Genomic DNA, 26,463 nt, shown 5'->3' on the forward strand with positions numbered 1-26,463 from the left:
GTATTAGTCTGTCTTTCAAGTGGATTAGATCGCAGGCTCGCTCCCCTCCAGTCTCGCAGGCTTTGGCCTGGCTGTCTGAACCTCCAGATTAGACTGATGAGCGCAGGCCAGACAGCAATGAAACGCAATTACCTAGGCAAACTTTTGAAGGATTTGAGCCCTGGGGCACAGGCTGTTTACAGAGACTGAAAGCACCTTTTGTACTGAGCAGGGCCAGTTGCTGTGGTCCTGGGAGCTCTGGATCCTGCCTGCCACTGGACTGCAGGCAGGATTTCTCGGGGCTGATAACATCAGCTCCTGTCCACACCTCAGCACCTCAGGGTCTTTCTGTTTTTCAACAAGAAGGCGCAAGCACCAACAAAAGCCGATTATAATATCTCCCTTTGTGTGCGCTATCTCTCTCATTGGTTCAGTAGAGTTTTTTTCTCTTTTTTTCTCATATGTATTGTGTACAACCTTGGCGGTTGGGGGGTGGGGGTGGGGGATCCAGACAGAAGCCATCCTCTGGCTGACTGGCTCTGTAATGTGGTTCTTTGGAAGTGAACCACCTTTCTAAAAAACAGAAACTTGCTGTCTTCTTTAAAAAAAAAAATCACGACAGCTCATCCAAATCACTTTCCCCTTGATTTGAACAAAAGAGCTTCTAAAAGCACCCAGTGAAGGTATGTCCCCAACGGGATGAGTGGGCCAGGGGCCAGAGGGTATCCTCTGCGGGGCCACAGCTCATACATGGGTAGGAAGACAGACAGGTGACAGTGGGCACTGTCCTGTGATCAGAGGGAGGACAGGGCAGGGGAGGCATCCTGGCTCCCCTGCTTGGTGGGAGGCAGAAGTCACTAGGAGCTGGGGATGGAGCCCTGAAGCCGCCTGACCTGGCACCAGATCATTTTTTATTTTTAAAGAAAATATTTCTTGTGGTCAGACTAGCCTTGAACTTGTTATGTAGTTGAGAGCTATGTAGCTGAGAATGACCATAAACTTCTAATCCCTCTGCCTCCACGTCCTAAATAATACTAGGGTTACAGATGTGCACCATTATGTAACAAAGTGCTATGGCTCACACATGCTAGACAATGACTCTCCCAACTGAGCTACACCCCTTACCTGGAAAAAGGCTCCATTAGGGTGGAAAGGCAAGAGAAAGAGAGAGCTAAATAAAGTGTCAAAGGATGGCTTTGGAAAGAATCTAGGAATGTGGTCTGGGAAGGCAGCAGAAGACACACACACCTAAAGGGCAGGACGCAGGAACCCAACCTGTAAGAAAGAGGTAGCAGCGTGGTAGGGGCTGGGATCCCTAGGAAGTTGTGGTTAAATAAGGCATCTTATTTCAGGGTCTAGGTCTCTAATTAAGCATGCAAATCCGGTTCAAATATGTGGAAGGCTGCCTTGGGTGAGGCTGAGATGTCTGCAAAGGAAGAAGACAGGGCAGCATGCATGAGGAGAGGAGGATTTGGTGTGAGGCATGGGGAGGGGGTGGGTGTATCCAAGAGTGTGTCTGCCTTTGTAAACACAGCCAGGAAAAGTTACTGGGCAGAATGTAAGAGGCAAAGGGACTTGCCACTTTCCTCCTTGCATTGTTCCCTGCTTAGAACTCTGAAATGGGCTTCAGACTCACAGATACCCCACTTTGACTTGTGTTCCTATAGAAGCATTTTTTCTGATCTTAGGAACACAAGTTAAAGTGGGGTATCTGTGGGTCGGAAACCCCCACTCCTGTATCTCAAGACCTGGAAAAGTAGGGGAGGGCTTAAGGCTAACTGGGCCTCTGCTGACCCCTCTGTGGGTCTCAGAGGCCAGGGAGGATGTGCTGGAGCACACAGAGCCCCGAGGCCTGCCAGCGGGTTACCACTGTTGAGTGTCTTGAGCACAGGAGAGCATCTCACCCAGCACAGTGAAGGAAAGGACCCCTGGGTCATTTTAGAGCTTGGATAGGGTAGGAAGCCATGGAGAGCCCCTCCCCCATGGGACACCACAGGGAGTCAGCGCTTGCAGAGGGGATTTTAAAGTGGACAGTGAGAACAGTCTCTGAATGCCAAGTCTTAGGACTTTAGGAGGCTTGAGAGGCACTAATGGCTTCTTCAGCCATGGCCCTCTGAAGGCTACATGGTCAGGCAAAGTGAGCCCAGTCAAGGGCACAGGCCTGAGAGAACTTCAGAATGGTCCCTGGCCTCCCTGAAGGCAAGGATGCCTACAGGAAGCCGCAGGATCCTCACTTGTGTGGTCACTCAGAGTCACCCACACAGCTGGAATGCACGCTGACATCCGAGGCGTCCTCTTCCCTGTACACTGTGGCTATTCTGCTGCCCCTGAAAAAGCTGTCCCTCTGGGGATGTCCACTGACATCCACGTAGGGACACAGGTGCCCAGTAACACTGACTCATGCTACAGAAAGGACAGGTACCAACTGCAAGTCTCCTAAGTCCTTAGTCACCCATGAGCTAAGTGTTTGCCCTTCCCTGTAGCACCTCTGAGGAGGAAGTGCAGCCATGGGCTTGCTGGGTGAATGAGTTCTTTGTAGCTCTGAGGACAGCCACAGGCACCTAAGCCTGGGCAAGTCACTAGGAGACTATCTGAGTCTCCCAAGACATGGTGGCTACACGGAGGAGAACCACCAAGCATTCCTATATGGCCTCCGTGTGGTGGGCTCATGTGTCTCAGAATGCCTGGACAATTTGCATAACCCTTGCTTTGAGCCTGCCCCTGTATAGACAGTGAGTCGGTGACTGACCACAAACTTTCAGAGACACCAGCCTTGAGGGGTGCCAGTCTGGACCTGGGAGATCCCTGCTGCCTGTACCTGCTGCCTGCTGTCAGAGCCTTGGGGGAGGTGTGGGGCAGGGCTGGCTTTGTAGAGTTTGCCCATGGGGCTACCTATAGCTAGCCCAGTTCTCTGTAGACCTTGTGGGAAAGGCAGGGTGCGCTGACTGTGATGGTCTGGTATGCCATCAATGAATGATACATGATGGGGAACAGGTTCCCCGATTTCTGTTCCCTCACTAGTGTCAGCAGAGGAAAGGAAGAAACAGAAGAGACTAGCCGCGAGTAGGGGGATGAGCTCAGGTTGCAGCACTGGGTGGGCTCCAGCCCCATCATGGCTGGAAGATGATTATCTAAGAGACCTCTCTCTACTTATGCCATAGGAAGTTCTTCATAACACAGCTACCATTGGTGGTACTATTTTTTTCTTTCTAGATATTATGATCACTTTATAAAATTGGGGGGAACAGGACTGGGCAGGGAGGAGGGGACAGCAAAGGAAAAGAATTCAAGTGTCAGCTGACCTCAATATTTCTCTTCCCTTGCTTCTTCAGTCTCCCCTCCTCCCAAACTCCTCCTCCTCCTCCAAGTCCTGAAGGTGAAAACTAAGCAGCCTGGGCTGGAGATGCTCTAACAAGGCGCTCATTGTCCCAGACAGGTGTGAGTTGGACTTGAGCCGTGGCCAACACCTCCAGCACCAGCGCCAGCCCTGGAAGCTGCACGCATGCACCAGCCCTCCAGTAATGCCGCTGCAGCCAGCCAGAGACTCAACAATTTAAGGCTTAACACGCACAGCATAAATCAGAGGAGGATGGACCAGGCGGCCGGCAGCTTCTTGGGCAGGTGCCTGCAGACTGTCTGCACAGCAGACCCGGCCTGTTTGGGTTATTTGAGACTTTTTTTTTTTTATAATATAAAGATGAGAAGTTGGGTGGAGCTGTGTGCACAGGCACACGGGGGTTTGCCCTATCTTGCCCCAACAGCCCCTCGCTCGCCTGAATGGTGTTTTGAAGGGACTCCTCAGGATGGTTCCCGGCACTACTTCCAAACACTAGGAATGTGTTCCAGCCACCCAGACAGGAGAAGAAAGCCAAACACTCACTCAGTGTGTGCCACCTGTGGCAAGTGACTTAACCCTCTGGTCTGCCGTTGCACTGTCTATTTAAGGAACAGGCTAGCCATCCCATTTTGCCCTCTGCGAGACACTCACCATACCTGACAAGCTCAAAGTCACCATAAAATATGTCCAAGTTGGGAGAAATCATTATGGGTGAGAGATAAATTCACTGAACGGCAGGGTTGGTGGAGTGTGTGTGTGTGTATATGTGTGTGTGTTGGGGGCGGGGGTGCGTTCCTTTGCATTTCCCAGCATACCCTTCATTGCTCTAATCTTATCTTCTTTAGAGACTTGTGTTTCTCAGACAGTGGAGGAGGCAAGCCCAGAGTGCAAGTCCCCTGGGAGTTCGGTCATGACTTGTCAAGAGCACACGCTGTGGGTGGTGAAGGTGGAGATGACAGGCCTGCAGGGCTAATTAGTGAAGGGAGTCAAGTCCCCATTCTCTTTTTAAAACCTGGTTAACTATTAAGTAAATATCATTTGAGAGCCAGGATGCTGGAGTCCTCTTGTCTCTCAGTTAAGGAAGGGAGCCAGAAGCCACCCATCAGTGCAAGATCCTGCTCCCTGGCAGCTTGGGAGAGAACGAATGGTGGTGGACCTTAACAAATTACAGCCGTTGTGGTCCCAGCCCTGAATTCACAGGCACAGACTTGGCTCTCTCAGGGCCGCCTCTGCCTAGACCCCGTCCCAGCTCACTCCCTCTCATGGCTCTGCAGTGCAGTCTTCCGGCACTGAATGACATGACTGGCTGCAACATCCTGAACTAGGTCTAGGGGACTGTCACTCCGCACCTCCTACCCCTCCCAGCCTAGGGCCTGCCAGGAGCGGCTGGCTTTCTCACAGCTGCGTCTGTGTCACCCCACACACCTGTTTTCTGTCCTCCTCTCAGCCTGACAGCCTGGGCTTTAAGGGTAGGGCTTTCGGTGGTGGAATGGGGGAGGGGGTAGTTACTTACAGTCACTCAGGGAGATGAAACCTTGTTCAAAGAAAATCCTTTCGTAGATGGTTCATTAAAAATCCAGAAGAGCCAGGCCATTGAATCTGTCTAATTCATGACAGCGACGGAGAAGGGGAGGGGCCATCCCCTGACCACTGCCCACATGGGCCTTGGGTTCAGGAAATGACCTGTCAGCTTGCTGCAGCTGTTAGCAGGGTTGGGAGTGCTTGGCAGGAGTGAAGAGGATGAGAAAGAGTGTAGCCTTCTTCATTAAAAAAAAAAAAAAAAAATCCCTACTTTAAAAATAAAACTCAACATTAAGAAAAGAAGAAAAAGACTAATAAGAAACTAAATCCTACCCTCTCCCTGAGCCAAAACACATTTCAGGAAAAGGATGAGTCAGGCTGAGCAAGCTCTGAGGGGATGAGCTGTTCCCATATGACAGGCTTAAAGAAGTCAGACGTGTACTGGGAGACTTCAGATGGGGCCTTTAGGGTGTTGGCTGGGGTGGGGGTGGGGCAGGGCAGAGGCCCTAGGCCAACAAGTCTAAGTGTCCTTTCAACCTTGGTATTTTATATTCTCATATGGTCTTACAGGATAGTTGTTTTGGACTGTCCTGTTTGAGTTTATCCAAGGAGCTGAGACTCAGATCACATTCAAGTGTGTTCTCTCCAAAGCCACCACCATGTCTGGGGAGTACAGGGACGTGACAGCCATAATCATACAATCCACCAAAGCCAACCCTAAGAGCTGCAGTAGTAACAGCAGTTACAAGAAGGGCAGGAGCCTTTTCTAAAGAATTTCAAGCACACTGGGCACTGTGTTCCGCACATCCCATGAGTGTACTGCAGCCTCCTGAGGGGTGTGTGCAAGAGTGAGAAGAAAGACATTACGTGCTGCACACTGAACATCCAATACTGTGTGCTGGCTGGTCTTCAAGAACATCCAGTCAGTCCCTATAGTCATACCCATTTTACAGATGCAGACGGTGGCACAGGGACCAAGTACTTCCTGCCAGGTCATACAAATAGGAAGTGGACAGTGTGGGGTTTGAATCATAAAGCATCATGGGTCTGCATTAGGCTGTCCTAATGCATTAGGCCTTCCTGGGTGCCTCTGGGTTTGTTCTGGGTCCTCTCTGACGACCAGGTATGCAGACTAGTTTTGTGTTGCCAGATGAGACGGATGGACAGGGGAGTTGGCATTTTGCCTTGCCTCCTCCAGGCTCTGGTGTCCTCCTCAGAGGAAGCTGTGACTAGCCAGGGAGAGTCTGACAACAATGCTATTCCATGTAGACCCCCTGCCACGTCTGCCCTTCCCCAAGGCGCGAAGGAATCAAATGTGGAAATCGGGAAAGGCTGCTGGAACAGGAATAACAGGGCTTCCTTCCCCTGCCACCTGAACTGGCTATCCGTAATTTCATACAAATTCAATTTCAAAGCCATGCTTTGTAATTCATGGAAAATCATATTAAATTAGACAGATCCACGTCTGGGCAATGACTTCTCTCATTTAGCAGCATACGGTGGCTCAGAGCCTCTCAAAGCTGACCATGCCGCAAAAAGTATCCCCCCCCCCCACCACCCCACCCCCTGCCGCACCCTGAAAAAACGTCTGCCAATCAGAAGAGAAGCAGCAGGGTGTGGGGCTCTGGGGCAACGCTGTGGGGTTCCCTGAAAGTGCTAGGGTGATTGTAATTCCTTCAAGACAGGAATCCAGGACTACAAAATGTTTACTGCCAACCTGCACTTGCAAAGAGGCCCAGGACACAGCATAGAAAAAAACAGTGGCACGGGAAGATTCGGTCCATAAAGCACTTCCCTCCCCAGTGGGAGTGCCCCACTTGATCCCAAGAACCCATATGAAAAGCAGGGTGTGGTGGCACGTGACTCTAATGTCAGTGACTATGGTGAGGTGGGAGACAGAGGAGGAGGATCCCTGGAGGCCGATGGTCCTCTAGCCTAACCGGCTTGGCAAAGTTCAAGGCCAAGAAGAGACCCTGCCTCAAGCAAATGTGGTCGAAGAAGGACACTCGAGGCCATCCTTTGACCTCCAGACACCTGAGCCTGTCCTCTGACTTTCATGTGCACGTATGTGCATGTGTCTGCCCATAAGTGTCCTGCCCCAGAAAGATCTATGGTAGGGGGTGGGGGAGGAGGCAGTACGAGGTTATGTGGAAACAGAAGGAACAGCCCAAATTGAGCCTTCTATATGATGGTACATAACCAGTGAGATAACCAGTGCCAGAATGGTTGGTGGTGGGCAGTAACCAGACCACTCCCGATCCGCTCTACTAACATAAGCTACGCCTGCCTTATTACTTACTCACTGCCTTTGGTGAACCTAACAGCATCCTTATGATAGTCCTTGTCGCCTCAACTACTCTGGTAATGGTCCAGCTATAGACACTGTCACACACCTACTCTGCGGTTTTTAAATTGGGGGAGGGGTGATATGGGGGTAGGACTAAGTCTGAAGAGCTCTGGGCTTGTTCTTAAGGTATTAGCCTTGCTGAAAAACCAACGGAAGCACATCCTCAAATCTGGGCAATTCCGGTTGGTCTGTGGAGTGGGCGGTTTACCGCAAAATACGGATGAAGATGAACTGACCTTGAGACGTCTAAATAAACCACTGAACAAGCAGAAAGGCCAAGGCGAGCCCTTGAGCTTGGGCTGACTTTTACAGATATTTTAATAACGTTTTTGTCCTATAATTTGCCATCTGATATGTGCAGAGATGTGCTAATGGAGGGAGAGTGGCTGCAGCAGTGCAGTTGTCCCGAGAGACTTCATAAAGCAACTATGTTCGCTCCCCTTGTGTGAGCAGCAACCCTCAGAAGTGCAGTGCCCAGTCTCATTAGCTCTTGGTCCCTTTTTGTCTCAAGATGTTCTCTTAAAGCCACCGAGGCAGCTCATCAAAGCATGCAGAGAGGAAACAGCAAAGATTTAGCTCTGAGCCTCAGATCTGGCCTCGGAATGACTCCTGGGCAGCGTGTGGAGTTACGGGGAGAAGATGACTCCTGCCAAACTGGGAGCTGAGAATTTATGAAGCTGGAGACTGTCCTATCAGGTGAGCCGCTGCGCCATGGGCGCACTGGCTCGCAGGTCTTCCTTCCCTGGGGAGGTCCTACTTTGATTCCACCAATGGCATCTCTCCCCATTCCTAGGGCAGCACGGTTCTAGAACATCCTCTGCAGCATTCCCAGGACTGGCTGCTCACCACAGTGCCCCAAGTCTTGATAAGCTTAATTGTGCTAAATCCTGGAACTCAAGTCAGATTGTGTGAAAGTGTTGAGATGACACGAAGGAGCTAGGGACAGACTCAGTGTCCTTTCCTGCCATCCCACAGCTGGTGGGGGTGACGTGGAATACACATATTCCCTTCTTCCCACATGACTCCTTCTTAGAGGAAAAGGATGGCAGCTGGTGCTTAAAATGGATACCGTCCCTTCCAAAACCATGAGGTCATGGTCCACGGAGATCAGAATGGACAGTTATGATTCTAAGCCTTGCCTGTGCCAGAGGGTGACACCGAGTAATAACGATGCCTGAGGCTGTGACCTTTGAACCTGAGTCAGAGAAACAGGTCCTCTCAGGCCAGCCTGTCCTACCAATGGCTTAGTGGCTCATTCTAGCACCTGAACCTTGGTTCTATTTGTCCCTGAAATGCTTCTCCTGTTAAAAATGGTAAGCATTGCGCAGTGGAGCCTGGGTCAGCCTCAGCCTGAGGTCCTCCATTACCTGGTTGCAGAAGCCAACAGAACAAGGAAATAGCACAATCCATGTGGGGTTTCTCCCTTGCTCTGTTCTCACGCATGCACAGAGAGGCCGGGCATGTGTTGGTTTTAGGGTGAGCTCTAGTCTACTTTTCTCACTATTAGTTTGTCGTATTGACTGTGGCTGGTGACTGAAACGGCAGCACTGACACATGAAATGTCCTGCTGGAAAGGAATTGTGGGAGGAAAGTCTGTGTCAGAGATGCGCGGCTGGTCAGTGAACATATTTGCAGGCTTTCTGTTATCCTACCTTTAATCTCCACAACAATCGGTTATTCTGGCACTCTCTAGGCAACTGTTTAATAATACTATAAAGTCTGCGTGGGGCCAAGAAGTGTGGAACAGGACACACATCAGGCATTAGGCTGCTGTTGTCTAGAAGGTAAGTGGTACCTGTGCTTCATAGTCCCTGAGAGTTAGGATGGGGTGTCCTGGGAGGTAAGCGGTACCCTGTATCTTATAGTCTGAGAGTTAGGATGGGGTGTCCTGGGAGGTAAGCGGTACCCTGTACCTCATAGTCCCTGAGAGTTAGGATGGGGTGTCCTGGGAGCTAGAGAGAAACAGGACAAGAGAGAGTGATGAAGCCTTTCAGGTCATGCGTGTTTGAAGAAACTTACAGTGACCACATTGGAGTGGGGCTCGCCTTACAGAGCCGACCACTGGGAGTCTATGATCCCTTCCAGCTTTATGCTGTTAGCTTGGGCCAAACTTTCAGAAAACTTTGATAAAATCTCACAGCTTTAGTCAAAAATTCTTTCTTAAACCTCTGAATTTGAAAGGCTATTTCTAAGTGATTTGTGACATGGCATGGCGAGGCACTCAAAGAAGATGACTATCCATCGGGATGCGTGTCTGCACCGCCGGGATGCGTGTCTGCACCACAGTACTTTGTGCTGAAGCCATGTGTTTCAAAACAACAGCGACAAGCCTGGTGCTGGCCTGGCTTCAGCTGGGAGGTCAGACTCTTGAGTCTGTCCTAGCTTTGCTCTTCACTTTTGTTTTTCTGCTTGCTGTTACCGATGCGGTCACTGGCTTTCGGAGGCTAGCTCAGGAAGAGCTGTGTCTCCTGTGTTCTGATCTGACATTGCACCCTATATATGAGGGAATGGGGTTGGTGGGCATGGAAGCCTCCCTTTTGCACCAGTGTTGAGCCTTTAGTTTCAGCTGTATGCATGCTCTAGAAAACACGGGGAAATAGCCATTCATGTCTAAAAGAAAGAAACTATCTTCTCCCTCTGGGGAAATGAAAGGTTCATGACATGGCTCCAGCACACGAAGGGCTGAGATGCCACTGCCCAGATGACAAAGTGGGAACACTCAGGCATGAGCTCATATCTACCTGGACTTGAGGTCTACCCTGAAGGACAGATGGGAAAGTCCTCCTGGACTGACTGGAATCCACTGGCTAATGTTCTGATAGCATCTGTCTCTTAATGTTGGTCTAACCCAATGGATGGTGGGACCAGAAAAGACAGGTCATGTTCTGCCAGACTGTGACTCATGCAAAGGGGTGGTCTTTACAGATACAATTAAGGACCTTTGTGCTCTCCTGAATGACCTGGGTCTAAATACAATGACATGTGACTGTTTAAGAAGCAGAAGGAGAGACAGAACAGAAGAGAAAGTCACATGAAGAGAAAAGAAGAAAGCTGCAGCATGGTCCGACCAGGGCCTAGAGCTGGTGAGGATTAGAGGAGGCAGGAAGGAACCTTCTCTTGGGCCATCTGTGTCATCTTAATGTTGGAACTTGTAGCTTCCAATTTTGGGAAAATAAGTTCTCATTGTTTTAAGTCCCTAACTTTGCGGTCTGTGTGCTGTGTCAGCCATGGGAAATCCGGCTGAGTCGGTATTGTTGACAAGGCTTATACCAGTGACTACTCACAGGGGACATCCCGTGCCTCATGTGTCTTGTCCTAAAGACCCACAAGAACAATTAATTACCACTCTCATTCTGTAGTTGGGAAGACAGAGGCTTTAAGAGATTAAGCTTCTTGCTAAAAATCCTAGAGTATACACAGTAGCCAGTTTGGGCCAGTTTGTGGCTGCACCCTTCCTATCCAGCAGCTAAGGACTTGTGCCTTTTGAAGTCTGTGCTATTTAACAGCCCTGTTTAGCCAAGTGCGCAAATGAGCATTTTGTGAAGTTCCAAGGACACTGTTTAATGCACCTGTGTGCAGCCTCCAGGTTCATTAGCATTAGGGAGAAACCTCAGCAGCCCAGAGAAGGACAATTTGACCACCGAGACCAAGCCCTGCAGTAAATTATTTTCCCTTGGAATCAGAAAAGGTGTCCTCAAGGGACTCACGGAATCCCGAGAGTACGGGCAGGTCTCTTTGAGCAACGGTCATGAAACAATTTGGAAACCGGGTCCTATTAAACTGAAGTTTTGGGTTACAAAAGTGGTATCAGTTTAAGTGGCAAGTGACACTTCAAAGGGCTGAAGTATTTGGGGGCAAGGTCAATCCACGACACATCAAGGTCATGGACACAATACCATTTCAGGGACCTCGGTGCTGGCACCTGCGCCCATCCTTAAGATGGCCGGTTGTGTTAGCCCCTCGTGCTCAAGAGACAAGGGACCCGGTCAGAGAGGACCACAAGGCCTGCTGGCTCTTTCTCCCTCCCACCCTTCTTTCTCTTGTTCTGAATGTCTACAGTACAGTTCTTATACCAGAGTTTGTGTTGTACCAGCCAAGGAGATGCACATGGTATGGGATCCTCAGTTCCCATGTTGGGGCGCTTCTCTTTCTATGATGGACGTCTCATTCCTCCTGCTCACCCTGAGGTGAGGGGCTTTGTGCTCTGTGCTCATCTTTCAGGGTTTTCTCCCAACCGTTCTTCTTCCTCGCTTTCTCTCCCCGCTTCCCTGTTTATTTGTGGGAACATCTGATTCAGGCCTGTGGTACGTGGACAGCTCTGATGCTGAAACTCCTCAGGAGCCTGTCAGAGACGGGAGCTATTTCGAAAGGAAGGTTACTTCACATTATAAACAAGTTGTATGGGTTGATTGCTAGTAGTCTGAACTCTTTACTGTGTGGGTGCATGACATGGCCATTCATAGGTTTACCAGAAAGCCAGCAGGCCCATCCCATGCTGGTGTTAAGGGTATGTGTATGTGACAAAGAGACAGACAGAGACAGAGAGACACAGAGACACACATGGAGAGGCAGCGACAGAGAGAAGCAGAGAGCCATACTGTTCCCAGGGTGGCAGCGGTGTGCAGCTTCCTTTCCCTCCCTCTCCTTATGCTATGCTGTGTTGAGTGTTGGTGGCAGGCAGGACAAGAGGCACCTGGTCCTGCGCATCCTCTTCTGGCCTTGCTCTCTGGATGCAGGAGTTAGTTGGCCCCTTTCTCGGGAAGGTGAAAATGCTTCCTTCCCTATGCTCATTGTGTGGATGGAGAGAGCTGGGCTGACATGGTAACCCTGCCCCTGAGAACTCCACAGACTGCAGCATAACATCATCTTTCTGAAAGGACTTTGAAGGAGCCCAACTGTCAAGGCAATGCATAAGAAACCGGGACATCCGGAGGCAGCCAGGAACGCAGCATGTCCTTCCTCAGCCACGTGAAACTTTAAATCAGGCAGCGCTCTAGGCTGACACATGGTACTTGGGAAGATGGCTCTAGTTGTAAAAGGCCACAGAGGAGAGGGTCCTGCAAGTAGTGGACAGTTACCCCGAGAAGGCACAGAGGAACTGGATGCCCTCTTGTCCCTCTGTCCCCTGCTTATGTGTCCCCTTTAGGGCATGCTCAGAGGTTCAGTATTCTGATTGGCTTTCTTTTCTCCCTATCTTTAAAATACCACAAAATATGACTTAGTAAGACACCCAACCCAGACCCTCAACACTAGCATCAAAATCTGACTACAATAGAACACGTTCAATCCATCCATGTCTACAAAGAGTGGCTAGCTCAACACCTGTCAATGTCTGTTGGCCCTGTAGCGCATGAGCCTCAGAGCCAGGAGGGGAACAGGTGCACTCTTCTGCACCACCTTCCTCCACATCACCTTCCTGCCTGTGCTTTCAGAAAGGTCTGGATTTGACCTCAAGGTCATCACTTACAACACTGCAAGTGGTGGGAAATGTGTAACCTCTGAGCGGAGAGTTGTTCATTTCTTTCTATAAAACATACTGCAAGATCACAGAGAGGAACCAGTAGTGCAGATGGTGAAGTCTGAGCTATGCCCAAACACATCACAGTGAATCCAAGGAAGGCTTACGGCAAGAGTCTTAGTGTGCCAGTCTGTTAACTTATGTCATCTGCAGGTTTCTGCATCAGTGTTTTTACACCTCATCCTCATCTCCCCAGAAAGGCGAAGCCATACCCTTCATGGTGGTTCATTGGTAAATTAGAGTCCAAGACTTAAAATGACTTGCTTGGGTTTGCCCAGAGCTGCCCCTGAGTGGGAGGTGTGAGGGAGCAGGTATCAGGACCCTAGAACTCTTCCCCATCCCCTGCTGAAAAAGGAACACCAAGAAGGCCTGAAACTTGGTGTGTGTGTCGGGGGTGTGTGGGGGGTCAGCAAAGGTGTCCTTGCTTGTGCAAACATGCAGCCATGACAGAATGGCCTTCTGTCCCACTTTAAGACTTGCTCAGATAGGAAGCGGAAATTAACCTCAGCTCTTTTAAAGTTAAAACCTTAACAAATAAACAGTGGTTTGGTGGCATGGCAACCTGCCCCCATCTCCATCTGAACCCCAACCGCAGATCATTCGAGATGCCTATTTGGTAAGATAAGGAAAGGTGATATTCCATACCCATGACCCTCTGCGGCCAAAGCCGAGGGGGTGGCTCCAGCCTTCAACCCCCTGGCTCTCCACAGACCCCCTGGCAGTAGCTGGCACCTCTGTAAAGCTGGAAAACATTCCTATGTCTGTACAGCATGCTGAGGCAACACTGCTCCAACCACTCCTGGATAGCTTTCTTAAAACAATGATCGCCATTTCAGAAAGCCAAGACCCCATGCTGTGTTGCTTAAGTTCCCACCTTGAGTAGGCATGGACGTTCTTGCGCTAAGAGCAGGCGTCCACTTTAATGCCTAGAAACAACGTAACAATGGACTTGGCTGTTACCTTATCCCTGTTAAATGTTTGAATTTCAAGGGGGAAAACAAATCCAAGAATCTACTCAAACCTAGACTTGTATAAAATAGCAGTTTCTTGTAAGGAAAAAAAAATGCAAGAGGAGTGGAAGGAGGAGGGAAAGGGTAGCAAAATAGAGGCAGGTGGGAGAGAGGGATGACAAGAAGGTGGAAGCCATCTTCTGTGCAGTGTATTGAACAGTTTGAAATTGTGCGTCTGCCACGGGGCAAGTAAATCCCTGCACGACAAATTCAAATACCGGAGAGGAAAAAACGCCCACAGGAGAGTCCACATATATCTTCTGAGAGTATCAACTAGTGCCCAGGACACTCGAAGAGGAAGTTATGACTCCAGAGAGCCACAGATGCCCAGCCACCTGTCCATGGTGACACCACGATGCCTCCATGTGAGAGTGGGTGGCTCCAAAGGCCCAGGCTGTCCTGAGCACTCTCCACCCTCCACATTTTCTAGGGACTAGGCGTATAAGATGGCCAGCAAGAGCAGACCAGCTCCACAAAGCAGGCAGAGGCCACCATCTGAACTTGCACCCATATGGTTTTTGCATTGGCTTTAAAAAATGCTTAAAAGTTTTGGGTTGACTGCCAGTAAAAGGCAAACCTCATACTTAGTTCCCAAGCAGCCAGTGCAGCAATGGGAGGGCAAGAGAACAGAGCCTTCTCTTTGGCTTGTACACATGGGATCCCGGAGAAGACATGTGTGGACCTAAAGGATGGTAAACACGCAACAGAAAGACGCCCTTGGAAATGCTATTCCTCTCTTCCCACAGCCCGTCTATCTCACTTAAAGTGTCATTTGTCCCAGTTCACCATGGAACTGCACTGTGAGATGTTTGGGAAATTAGTGTGAATATCTTGAGTGATTATTCACAACAATTAAACACCAAGAAACCAAGCCACTCACAAAGACACGGGGCCTTTTCCTAAACACACCTAGGAAGAAAGCCTAATTTTTGTGTCTGTTCATTTAAAAGAGTGGTGCTATGCAGTGGTTCTGACAGGCTCTCATGGATCTCAGGTTGGCCTCAGACTCGCTGTGCAGGCAGGGCTAGCCTCGAACTCTTGATCCTGCTGCCTCTACCTCCCACGTGCTGTGATAAATGGTATCATCATGCCTTGGGGCACAGGCTTTCCATATTACGGTCTGGAAAATATGGGCTTTTGCAGGCCCTGCATGGTTCTTTCCCCAGAGAGAGCCACTTCCTCGGAAACCCTGTCACATATATGCTTCCTGTGTGCCCCATGTAGAGCACAGAGGACAGCGACCTCGCTTTCTGCCATCCCTCTCCCCTGGCCCCAAGCTTGCATCTCCGCTGAAGGACTATTACTGTAAGCATGTCGTATATACGGCTGTGTCCCACCTGGCACAGAGAAAGTTGCTTTTCAGTTATTATAATGGTATCAGTGAGCAAACAACTCCGATGTCAGCAGCCCTGCTGCATAAATGCACCGTGAGTACTGTCTGAGCTGGCACAGAGGGCGTGTGCAGCCACTGCATCTTACAGCATGTTTGCAGCTGGGGGCTGGCCCACAGAGTGAATGGAACTCGAACTGCTGATCTGAAAATACTGCATTTGCTACAGCACACACCACATACATATGCACACACGCTTCCTTCTTCATATTTTGAAAAGAACAGATATAAAACGCAAACTCCACACAAAATCTGAAGGGCAAGAACTGGAAAACACTTCACCCTTACCTTGCTAGATTTATATACATATATGTGTGTTTATACACACATACATACACACACACAATTGTGTGTATGACTTCAAGACTAACTGGTAGGTAAGAAAACACCAGAGCTGAAACTAACTCTTAAAAAACAAACGAACCCCAAAACCTCACCTATTTATATATAGGTAGCTTTTTTTTTTTTTTTTTTTAATCTGTAGGCTCCATAGTTAAATATTGAACCAATGGTGGGTTGGCAATACAGTTTTTAAAATGCACACATATTGAAAATGTAGTCTTGTTATGATTCCCTAAATAATATTATTTAGTTATTATTAGCACATCTATATAGTGTGTTAGATGCTGCAACTGAGGAGTGGATTAGAGTCTACAGGAGGGTGTGCACAGGCTTAGACAAGTACCAGGAAGCATTGCATAGCGTGCTTGGGCTCTTTGTAGATTTTGGTACCTGATACTCCAAGAATGCCAAGGGATGTGTGTGTATACCCACACACATACATGGATCCATGCCTCCCCGCCACACCCAGCAGCCACACTCCTCGGTCTAGAGATGCTCAGTAGATGGGACAGTGCTTTTCTCATAGATTCCAGGGGATGCTGTAGAGTTTCTTGAGCTCCCTTGGGGTACCCAGGGGAAGCCCTGGCAGCCTGCATGAGCTCTCCGCCTGGGACTCTCAGTAAGGACAGAGGGTAGTGGGCTCCGTGAGGTACTTACCCTGCATCTGACTCTGAGGCTGAGGGTTAAAGGCAGTGGAGTGGTTCAAGGAGGCCCGAGGGTTGGGCGTGGGGGCTGGGTGGTGCGGGCTGACCCTCATGGCCGTGCGCCGCAGCTGCTCCAGTTCACTGAGCCGCTCGGAAAAGGACAAACTCCCGGGCTTGGTCTGATCATCTAGTTTCTGCCGATGTCCTAATGTAGGGACCGGGAGGGTAAGGGAAGAGGAGGAGGAGAGGGAGGCAGGGAAGGGGGGGGGAGAGATCAGAAAACGTGTTGTGGAGGGGGACTTTTCTTATCTCCGCCCTCCCCTCTCCCTTTACCCGCAAGGTGAGCTTGCTGGAAATTGCCCTTTGGGCTGGCTGCCTGTGGGAACCAGGGCCATTATTTTTTTCCATAGGAGAAAGAGGCTCCTCCATCACACTGGCCATTGGGTGTTCTCTTAGCGTGGGACTTAGTGCCCACCCAGCTCTCTATTCCTCGGGTGGGCAGAATGAGAGACACTAGGTGTGGAGCTGGTGGGGGAAGAAGCCCAGTGCTTATTGGCTGTTGGCCACAGGCTGAGCTCGGCACCATGGCAGCCAAGAAAGGTGCCCTCCCCAGGTCATGAATGCCCTGCCTTCCTGAAAACCTGACCACCAGCAGGTCTAAGAAGTACCAGAGTGGGTCTTAGAACAGCAGCGTGCCCCTTCAACAGGAAACTGGGTGCAGCTAGGAATGAGGTTTTCTGTTCCATGCAGGCAGACACAGGGCATCCTTGTCAGCCCCTACATACCCAGGCCCCTTCCTCCTTCATTAAGGCTTCTGAGGGAGCAGCCTTTCTTCCCTGAAGCCCACTCCCTGGGCGTATCCCTGAGAGGGAATAGGCAGAAAGGTGCATCCTGGGGCTGTTTCAGTATTTCTTGTAGGCCAAGCCCATGGGCGCCCAGAGGGAGGGGCCAGCCAGTCTGTTAGGCTTCCCCAGGGCCTCAAGAAAGAAAGCAAGGAGGCAGGAAGATGTCTCATATGGGCAGTAGATGTCCCTGGTACCAGGAAACAGCAAGTGGGGGGTTCACATGGGCCAGTCAGGAGGGCCGGGCCTCCGCTTTTCCCTTCATCCCTTTCAAACTGTCATTCAGCTCGAGACTGTAGCAGAGTCCAGCCTCCCACATAGGAACACAGTCCCAGCACCCTGGGAGATCCACTCCTTTTCTACAGAGGTCGACTTTTGCTTCCTCCTTGCCCCTAAGGTTTGTTTGACTAGAACCCTTGACTGAGCCCCATCTTTACCACCAGTGGCCACTCAGCCTCCAAAGAGGACAGGAGAAGCCGATGGCTTCTGCCCACAGAGATGCTGCTTCTGGTCCCCTCTGCTAAGCTGAAGCTAGACCAACGGCCCTGTGTACCGTTCCCCCAGCACAGTGTGCGAGCAAAGTTATGAATGGTAGCCCCCCCACCATCACATACCTAGTTCCGAATTGCTACAATTATAAAATTAAGTCATAGAAGTTGTGTTATGGTTTCAAATCCCTGCAGCTTGCTGTTTCTTCCTGCAGTGGCCCCCCTTGGCACGGCTGACACTGTCTCAAATTCCAGGCCAGAAAAAGGGCCCACTATATTGCAGTGATTTTTATCACTAACAAGACCTGTTTGGCTCCAAATGGAGGAAAAAATGCTTAAGCATAATATTTGTGCAGTTCGCATGCAATGTTCCTTCTTTCCACGGATCACCAAGGCAAATCTGGACTGTCATTCAGAGCCGTGGCTCACAACACCCGACTCAAACACAAACAGCCCGAGTCACGCAGGCTCGGCCAGAGCACATGTGAGAGTTCTCTTAAGGCTCAATGAACAAAAGAAGCCAAGTCCCGAGCTAAACCAGCAGAAGTACAAAACTTTCTTTTTCTAGACCCGTCTACCTCACTCGGGCATAGTATATGTCGCGCGGTACGCAGTCTTCTTTGGCTCCTTCCCACTCTTTGCATTGCGCCAGAGTCTCACTCCTCGCCACACTGGAAAACCTCAAGCTTTCTGGCAGGAAAACAGTCCCACCTTTAAACCATTCAAAGCCTGTGATGGACCCTTTTAAGTCCCCATCGTGGCCCCCTGCCATCGAGAAAAAAGAATGGTAGGAAACAGACTCTTGCGCAGCGTTGTATGGTCTCAGAAAGAATGTGGCCCAGCGAGGGCTTCCGGCAGGTTTTGTCTGTTTCGGCTTCACATTCCTAAAGCACCCAGTGGCATTTTGAAGAACTCTGTGAAGGACAGTGTGTGGCCAGGGGAAGGATGTGGGGTGTGTGTGTGTGTGTGTGTGTGTGTGTGTGTGTGTGTGTGTGTGAGAGAGAGAGAGAGAGAGAGAGAGAGAGAGAGAGAGCATTATAAATTCATTGCATCAGGTGTGGCAGCATCTCTGCGCAGCCTCTGAAGAGTCTATCAGCCTCTGTATACCTGCGGACATGGTCACTGAGAGCCCAAACAGGAACGAGCTATTTGGGTCAAGCTGCTATGTGGCCAACGCATGTGATATTATTTATTTTTATTTCTCTCTCCTAATTACTCAGTGATTTAAAACAAAACAAAACAACAAAAAAAGTTCCAATATGTGAGCTGTTTTTGTACCCGCTGACACCAGCCAAAAGTGTAGTCATTTACAGAGATTAACTGATGCCTGCCTGCTTCGGCAGGAATGCTCTGCCTGGCTTCCCAGAGCTGCTTCCTAAGCGCCAGAGTCTTGGGCTGGGTTTAATGCTTCGGATTAGGGAATAGTTCATTCCACACTCTCCCCAAGTGCATTCTGGGAGCCTGTAGGAGAGGTGCTGCCTGGGAGGAAACTTGACCCCCATGTTCACAGGGTATTAGAGAGTTACAACACTGGGGCACTTGGGAAATGAAAGGCTTCATCAAGTTCAAGGTGTGGTCCTGATGCATTTAGAACCCAGAGGGCGAGGAACACCTAATTCTCTTTTGAAACCATCAGGCTTTGTGTGCCAAACTGCAAAGTTGTGCATGGACTATAGCAACGTTTCAGGCTGGGGGAAATGAATGCTTTATATCTTTAGTTTCCTGGATCTGCATGCTATTAAAATATCAATTTGTCCCTGAATTTTAAATACAAAAGTATGGAAAGTGCCCACTGTGAAATCCACTCTTCACTCTCACTGATTACCGGGCTGTAGAGGTAACGGAGAAAGCAACATGGGACCAGACCACTGTAGGACTGTGTAAGCTAAACACACGTGCTGGTAGCCTGGCCTTCTGAGTTCGCTGGGAGTCAAGTGTGAATATTTCCAGAGTGGGGCTTCAAGCTATGGCCACTGAAGATTGGGTGCATCTTACTGATGCTCACACAGAGCTGAAAGGGACTCTCAAATCTTCTATTATGATTTTTACCTATTTTTAAAAGAAATATACTGCTCAGAATGTTATTATACATGCAGAGTCATAGAAAAATAACAAAAATAGAAAAAGAAATACTAGCCAGTCAATATGTTAGCTCAAGCTTCTGATGGCAGTTTACCATTTTTTGTTTTTTGTTTTTTTATGGATTAAATGGCATATACTTAGGGTCTTGTCATGGTGAGCAGATTGGAAAAGTCTATGCAAAATGACAACACTGAAAATACTTCACCCCTCTCTCTATGCATGTGTGCCTGTGCACGGCATGCCCAAATTGTGGTTCTCCAAAAAGTAATGGTGACTTTAAAATTATATCTGCATTTCAGAATATATCTTTCAGTCAACCTAATGCCAGCTACATGATCTGGGTATAAAAGGCTTATCCTTTCTTATTTCCTGCAGGTTTATGACCCTGGTTAAGAAAGTGAAGTGTAGGAAACAGTTTACCTCTCTGTGTCACAGTCAATAGCTAACTGCACTGAGTGCAGCTGTGACCCTTCCTTGAACTGTCTTGCAGTTAGGCAGAGAAGCCTTCTGGCCAGCAAGCCACTATCTTCCAGCTAACTCAAAGTTAAGAAGTACTGTCTAATCTTGCATATTATTCGCATATTACAAAGCCCTGAGATGTATGGCTCAGTGAGAGACCACGTCCCAGCACTCACAAGACCTGAAGCTCATCTCTAGCATTGTGAAGAGACAGAACAAAGGAAGAAAATGTTTCAATGTAGTGACCATTTAAGTTAATTAAACTACATTTAGATTAATTCACATACTACAAATAAGATATGTAATATCATTTAATGTTTGCTCATATCCTAATGCATTCTATATATGTTTTCATAGATTAACCAATGTTATATGAACTTAGATCGCTTCATCGCTCCTCCCACTAATTTTGTCTCCTGTCATTATGCTATGAGAGCTGGACACAGCTGTTACACTGGAGATCTGGAGAAGGGCCAGAGAAATCAGCCATATCTTCTAAGTGACAAGTGGCAAGCCAAGTTCAGAGAGGTTATGTCATTTAGCCCACCTCACACAGCCAGATGGAGGACGAACGTGGGTCAGAAACAGCCCCAGCTCTGACATTCTCCCAGCCCACGCCCAGAGCACCTAGAATTAGTGACCCCCATCCCTGCTCAAGTGAAGGAATACAAGTTGGCACACAATCTGAGTCTAGATCACAGGCCATGATAAGTCTGTCACACTTATGCCCTCAGTTTTCCCAAAGCATAAGGAAGGCCACGGTAGTACGGTGGTCTGCAGCCAGTTGCTAGCCTCTCTGCCTGGAGCAGGTGCCAGCATCACTACAAGACACTTGCTGAGTGGTATAGAGTAAAGGCCCCTAAAACATCAGTTTCTAGAAACATCTTTGTGCCACTGACCGTGCTGGTGCCAGGTATCTGTGTGAGAGGGGGTCGGAGGAGTTCCTTTGACTGGGCCATGAATATCCCATGAGCAGCAGGACTTCCTTTCCCCTACACGCTTCTGATTTGCTGTGGGCTGTTACATACAATCCCCCAGGATCTGTGGGAGACCGATCCCCTGATTCCTGTAGATTCCCAAGCCAATGGTACTCAAGTGAACTACCAGGCAAGAAGCATGCACAGGCTGGACCTAGGCCCCCTACACATACGTAGCAGGTTTGCAGCTTGTTTTCCGTGTGGGTCCCCTAACAATTGGAGGGGGGCTGTCACTGACTCTGTTGCTTGCCGTTGGATCCTCTTCCCCTACCTTTGCTGCTTCGTCTGGCCTTAGTGGGAAAGGATGTATTGACTTGATGTGCCAGAGTGGGTTGGCACCCATGCGGGTTCCTCCCCATCTCTGAGGAGAAAAGGGGTGGGGAATGAGAGGGGGATGTCATGAGGGTGGGCCTAGGAGGAGAGGTCGGGTGGACTGTAATCAGGATGTAAAGTGAATAAATAAATCAGTTAATGGAAAATAAAATAGTAAATAGCTTCACATTTATACATATACCCCATGTATGCCTTCCTGTGGTCTTTCAATGATCTCTAGGTGATTTCCTGTGTGTGTGTGTGTGTGTGTGTGTGTGTGTGTGTGTGTGTGATGTAACCCAGGCTTGTCTCGAACTCACTATGTAGCAGAAGATGACCTCCAGCTCCTGAGGCTCCTGCTTCATCTTTCTGAGCGCTGGGGAGACACGTGCATGTCACTGTACCAGGTTTATATATTACTGGGGATTGAACTCCAGGCTTCATGCATGCTAAGCAAGAACTCTACCCACCCAGCTTCACCCTCAGCCTCTGGCTTATCCCAGAACCCTTGTGTCACTGTGGTTTGTCTGTGTCCCCTGAACTCTGAGTCCATGGAGACATGGATATTGCTGTCTCCTTAGTACCCAGAGTGCCCCGCACACTAAGGCTAAATGCTGACTGATCAGCCAGCTAACCCAGCAATCAGATGCCCAAGGCCAGTGCTATCCACTCTTCCTTCCCTAGACCAAGGAAAAAAATAGTTCATTTGGGGGCAAAAGAACTAAAGTGTGGACTACAGTGTGACTGTCAGGAAACTACCTGTTGAGGCAAAGTATCAGACCGAGCAGTGGAGTTTCCTGAAGAACTGTCCTGCTGGAGCCAAGTCACTCACCAACACCCACCAGCTTTTTCTTTCATCAAACTGAAAAACAAGACAAGTCCCTTGTGCAGAGCTGAGCACAGCCACAGTGGCTGCTGCCTTTTCTATGCAGTGAGTACCTGATGCACATGTGTCTACACACACGCTTATGCTACATAGACCACATGCTTGCAGCATGTGCACTGCAGGCATCTACATACACATCTACCATACACATGTATACATGCATATATACATATTCCTATCAACTCATACATTCACCATGTCTGTACATAGTACATATGTCATCACGACATACATATGTCACATACAGACACATATATACTACACACATGTATGTAGCACATGCCTACTACACACACATACACAGTAGCACATGTTATATATGCTATATATACATGCATGTACGGCCATGTGCTTATCACATACATATACACATAACATGTTCTATATATAATCTCACATATTATACATACGTGACACACACCCACATTTCTTGAACAGACACAAAGTAGTCCATAATCCACACATGGAACAGTGAAGCTAGCTGAGGTCAAATCAAGACCAACACCTAACACAGGCACAGGCAACAGGCTGGCAGGTCCTCCCTCCCTCCCTGAGCCTCTGGATTCCATGGTCAAAAAGCAGCTGTAACAACCATTTCCTATTCTGGGCTCTGAGTAACAGACTCAGGTGTGGCGGCTCCCAGGAGACCCTGGTGTCCTGGACCTGCCTGAAAGCAGAGGGGTTGCCCCCTAGTCACTGCCCTCCATTGCCTCCTGCTTTGTCTGGTGACTAAGGAGGTAATTGCAGCTTAGAGCAGAAGCTGTCTGGCTATCTTGTGCTCTTGGCCCGAAGTGGTCCTCTGTGGGGGTGGCGGCAGGGGCGGCCTTGTGGGTGGGGTGCAGGGAACAGGCAAAACTATCTCTTCTCCTGACCTGTAACCCAAGTGGTATCAGTTCTCCTTAAAGCACGGTCCCAGGGCCACCTCTGTAGAGTGAGATGAAATAACCCGATGTAATCTTTGTTCCTATAGCTTTGACCCAGAGAGACTTCAGGGGAAGTTTGGGCTGCAAGGCACAGTCAGAATCAGGACAGAAATATGGACCCCGAAATGTTCCTGGAGTTCAGGCCTCCATCAGGACAGGGCCCTGGCTACAGGAGAAGACACCCAGAGACCCCCACACCCATCTCCATGCTTAGCGCATGGCCTGAGCAACCCTACAGTTCTCGCTTCTCTGAGTTGTCCTCCTATTCCAGCAGATGCTCCATGCAATATTAGCAGTGGTGCTGAGCTTGTTCCCATAGAACCCAGACAAACCAAGGCCTCGTCAAGGCTGAGTTATGTTCCCTATAAAACCAGACTGGATGAATGAGTGAGTGATGTCCTTTCTCTGGGATGCTCTGCTGGCAGTGTCAACAACGATCTCTGTCCCCCTGTCCTAAAAGAGTAAAGAAATTCTCTCTGGCTAGTCCCCAGGGCTCTCAGTGGCTGGACAAGGCTGCTGACTTGCCTGTCCATTGGCACCAACTGGAAGCTGGGGTTGTAGCTCAGTGGTGGAATGCTTGGCCAGCATGGATAAGGAACTGTCAATCCCTAAACTCAAAGAGAAAAAAAAAAAAGTACCAACAGGAGGTCTAGGCTGGTCTCAAAGAAGTGGGACCAGAGAGCCAGCACATGGCCAGACACTGAGTGGAGTCCTTTAGTAAGAAAAACCAACAGTTCCAGGTGTTTTTAAACAAGCCACTGGCTTTATGTCACATTCCCAGAAAGGGCTATTTTCAAGTTGTTTGGGAATGACCTCAACTCTCAGCCACTGTGGTCTGTGGCAGAGAGAGAGAGAGAGAGAGAGAGAGAGAGAGAGAGAGAGAGAGAGAGAGAGAGAGAGAGAGGAAGAGAGAGGAAGAGAGAGGAAGAGAAGGAGAGGAGAGGGGAGGAGAGGGGGAGGGGAAGGGAGGGGAAAGGAGGGGAAGGGAGGGGAGGAAGCTGCAGGCCAGGAAGGGGTGAGTGAGCAGAACACTGTCAACAAGCAGCCATATACCTGCACCACAGTAAGAAAACTGCCAGTCCTGGACCTGCCTGGTGTAGCGGAAAGGAAAGCTCTGTTTATTACAAGACCTGAGCACCCCGCTTCCTTCTCTGTTGCCCACATTTCAGGAGAGGAATAGAGAAGCTTGGCAGCCTCCCTTGCAACCCCGGGAGCAACATTCTGCCTTGTCCCTGGTCACCTAGGGACTGTCCTATAGGAAGCTGGTCAGGTGGGACCCAGCTCCTTTTTCTGAAGTCTTCAATAGCAAACCCACTTTTTCAGTGGGTCTCCTGAACTTCTGTCTTCTCTCTTCTGCCTGAACACTCTTGTGTGTCAGGACAAACTTTGGAGCCCAGCAGGAGAGCCCCAAAACTGGGCAGACTGCACTCTTGTCTCTTCCCAAACTGAGAGGGCCCGCCTCATTCCCTTCCTCTTCTCTGCCCCGCCCTCAACAGCCCCTCCACCCCACACCCTCCCATCCCCTGCCCCCACCATGGCCACTTCTGCTTCCTCCATTTTCTTTGCAGCTGCAGCTGAGATATAGTAAGGCTACTGTACAGGACTTTGAAAGCAGGGCCGCACAGGGCTTCCCAGACTCCACACAAGCCAGCTAGTCTCTGCCTTGTTTTCTTTGGCTGCAGGTTAAGCAGCACAGAATGAGTCAAACAGTATTAACTTTCAATAGGGAAGTGGTGTGGTCAACCAAAGCTGTTTGTGGCTAGATTGTGAAGATAGGTAGGGCAGGTAATGGGGACCGGCCCAGAAGACGTGAGGAGGCGGGAGGAGGCAGCTTCGCTCAGCAACGCTCTGGCAATTAAGTCAACAGAACTCACACCATCTTTTTTTTTTTCAGTTGGCTGAGGAATTAACACCAAGGTCTCTGCTGGGCCAGCTTTGGGAAGTTGGCCATTAGGCTTGGACAATTGAGCACTTTGTGGGTTTACAGATTTCTTTCTTTCTTTCTTTCTTTCTTTCTTTCTTTCTTTCTTTCTTTCTTTTCCTGAATGTTGCCAAAGTCATGGGAAATATAGTTTTGATGATTTCCCCTAATTAAGCCGCTCCATCCTGCAGTGGCCTTTATCCCTGTCCCTCTGCAACAGCTTGGGGTGAGTGGATCCATCCTCCCTCAGGGCTCTGTTCCGGCTTGCTACCCATTTGCCTCTCCCCTACACTCCCAGGGACCACATCTCTTCTCCATCTTCCTTTTGGACACAATTGCCCTGTCTCCTGCAAGGGGCTGAAGAGGATGCTTTGCAAGTTCGGCTGCTCTTGGAAATATGAAATCAAGCTCTCAGAAGCTCTTAAGTACCTTAGCCCTTACTACACCCCCCTCCCCACTCTGCAGATGAGAAAACCAAGGGGCCAGGAGAAGCTGAGACTCTCTCAGAGGCAGGCAGCAAGATCTGCTGGCTTTCCACTAGGCACTGCCCTCTGCTAGGACTCTGGAGCCATGCTGAGAAGAGCTCCACCCTCCAGGCTCAGATTTCAATGTTTTCCTGTTCTTTCTCTCTCGGCACTCCAGTACTTATTTATTTTGAGAATGGCTGAATCACTCTCAGAACAGAAAAGATTCTCTGATCCTGCCCCCAGCCACCGTGTCAGCAGATGGATGGAGTGGCTCATGGTCCATCCATCAAGCAGCTGCAGTTTTTGAGACAGGCACTAGGTGCAGCATGTACCATTTCACCTCCCTGAAACTGGACCTCAGGCAAATGCCATCTAAAGGACACATACACGCGTGCGCGCACGCACGCACGCACGCACACACACACACACACACACACACACACACACACACACACAGGCATGGACTCAGAAACAGCAGGGCTGCTCTGCTGCCTTCTGCGGTTTTGCTACTGTGAGAGCTGTAGAAGAAAAACTATTTGGTTTTGGAAAAGAAAATAAATATTTTTGGGTGGGGGTTTCAAGATGGGGTTTCTCTGTGTAGCCTTGGCTGTCCTGGACTCACTCTGTAGACCAGGCTGGCCTCGAACTCACAGCGATCCACCTGCCTCTGCCTCCCGAGTGCTGGGACTTAAAGGCATGCGCCACCATACCCAGCCAAGAAAATAAATTTAACTAAAATTTGCGACTGTTGATCACTGTTACTTCCTCTCTTTGTCAGTGTCTTAACGAGTCTCCAGATGGAGGCAAATGGCAGAGGTAAAGTTTCTGAAAGTACAGGTTTACAGCGGTGCTGATTTAAATGCCTAGTTCTATCCTGTGTTCCCACCAGTTAAGACAAGATGGAAGCTATCTGTCAGGCTGGAGAGAAGGCTCTGCAGTTAAGAACTCTTACTGGTCTTGCAGAGGACCAGAGTTTGGTTCTGCTGAGAAATGGAGCTACATATGATAAAACCTTTAT

At 49.3% G+C, this 26,463-nt stretch overlaps 1 protein-coding gene across 2 annotated transcripts in view; it reads right to left on the minus strand.

The window, feature by feature from the left end:
- The window catches only part of Runx1 (RUNX family transcription factor 1), a 224,831-nt gene that overhangs the window by 23,255 nt on the left and 175,113 nt on the right, over positions 1-26,463 (minus strand). The window contains exon 6 of one of the 2 annotated variants that reach the window (XM_051150272.1): positions 16,102-16,293. The exons of the other annotated variant lie outside the window; for it this stretch is intronic. Within the exon in view, the coding sequence (XP_051006229.1) occupies positions 16,102-16,293 (192 nt within the window). The remainder of the gene's footprint in view (positions 1-16,101; positions 16,294-26,463) is intronic. 2 annotated transcript variants of the gene reach the window in all.

Source organism: Acomys russatus, chromosome 8 (assembly GCF_903995435.1).
Source record: "Acomys russatus chromosome 8, mAcoRus1.1, whole genome shotgun sequence".
NCBI lineage: Eukaryota > Metazoa > Chordata > Mammalia > Rodentia > Muridae > Acomys > Acomys russatus.